The 1,277-nt window shown below is 67.9% G+C and overlaps 1 protein-coding gene across 2 annotated transcripts in view; it reads left to right on the plus strand.

The window, feature by feature from the left end:
* PKP3 (plakophilin 3) overlaps nucleotides 1-1,277 on the plus strand; it is a 14,970-nt gene that overhangs the window by 11,635 nt on the left and 2,058 nt on the right. For both annotated transcript variants that reach the window (XM_026447315.2, XM_031933877.1), the window contains 3 exons: nucleotides 471-645; nucleotides 838-955; nucleotides 1,028-1,198. In XM_026447315.2, coding sequence (XP_026303100.1) covers nucleotides 471-645; nucleotides 838-955; nucleotides 1,028-1,198 — 464 coding nt within the window. The remainder of the gene's footprint in view (nucleotides 1-470; nucleotides 646-837; nucleotides 956-1,027; nucleotides 1,199-1,277) is intronic.

Genomic DNA, 1,277 nt, shown 5'->3' on the forward strand with positions numbered 1-1,277 from the left:
CCCCCTCCGCCTATCCCCCAACCTGTCCCCCCTCCTCCACCTGTCCCCCTTTTCTGCCTGTCCCCCTCCTCCTGTCCCTCCTCTGCCTGTCCTCTCTCCTCTGTTCTGATCTCTCCACCCCATTTGGTTCCCTTCTGTCCCTTTGTCCCTTTTGCTGGCCATGTTTCTACTTGGGCCTCCACTGCCCGCCTCTTTCCTGGACCCCTGACCACTTTATTCTGCGGCTTTGTCTCCTTGGAGCCACCTCCCCCACCAGGCCTGCTCACCACCCCCCACATTTTGTCCCCTTTTGCTTGGTCCCAGCTCTATCACCCCAAATGCCACCCCAGGGTCTCCCCAGCAGGGCTCATGGGTGAGGCACAGAACACCAGGCCAGCCCCTGGGGAGAGGGGGGACCTCCTCACTCCATGCCCAGAAAAGTGGAGGGGGTTGGAGGGCAGACGCTGAGAGCAGCCTCCCCCCTCGTCCAGGGATCCTGTGGAACCTCTCATCCAGTGACCACCTGAAGGACCGCCTGGCCAGAGACACGCTGGAGCAGCTCACTGACCTGGTGTTGAGCCCCCTGTCAGGGGCTGGGGGTCCCCCCCTCATCCAGCAGAACGCCTCCGAGGCGGAGATTTTCTACAACGCCACCGGCTTCCTCAGGTGCGCCAGCCTCGGGCAGTGGGGTGGGGACTGCGGGCAGGTCACTGTAGGGACTCCGCCTGGCCGGGGGTTCACAGCCCCACACACTGCAGGCCCCGCACTGGGGGATGGGCGTGGGAGGGCCCAGGATGGGATGGGGCAGGGCCTGGGATGGGGGGTCCCTGGGGGGCTCTGATCCACCTCGGTCCCCAGGAATCTCAGCTCAGCCTCTCAGGCCACTCGCCAGAAGATGCGGGAGTGCCACGGGCTGGTGGACGCCCTGGTCACCTACATCAACCACGCTCTGGACGTGGGCAAATGCGAGGACAAGGTGAGGGGCGCGGTGTGGAGGTGGGGGGAGTGCACCCCGGCCCGGAGCCCTGACCCGCGCCCCTGCCCGCAGAGCGTGGAGAACGCGGTGTGCGTGCTGCGGAACCTGTCCTACCGCCTGTACGACGAGATGCCGCCCTCCGCGCTGCAGCGGCTCGAGGGTCGCGGCCGCAGGGACCTGGCCGGGGCGCCGCCGGGAGAGGTGGTGGGCTGCTTCACGCCGCAGAGCCGCAGGCTGCGCGAGGTGGGCACCAGCCTGGGCGGGGCGTGGGGGTGTGTTGCGACCCCGGCCCCACTGACCGCGCCCCGCTGACCCCGGCCCC

This window comes from Piliocolobus tephrosceles, chromosome 13 (assembly GCF_002776525.5).
Source record: "Piliocolobus tephrosceles isolate RC106 chromosome 13, ASM277652v3, whole genome shotgun sequence".
Classification (NCBI taxonomy): domain Eukaryota; kingdom Metazoa; phylum Chordata; class Mammalia; order Primates; family Cercopithecidae; genus Piliocolobus; species Piliocolobus tephrosceles.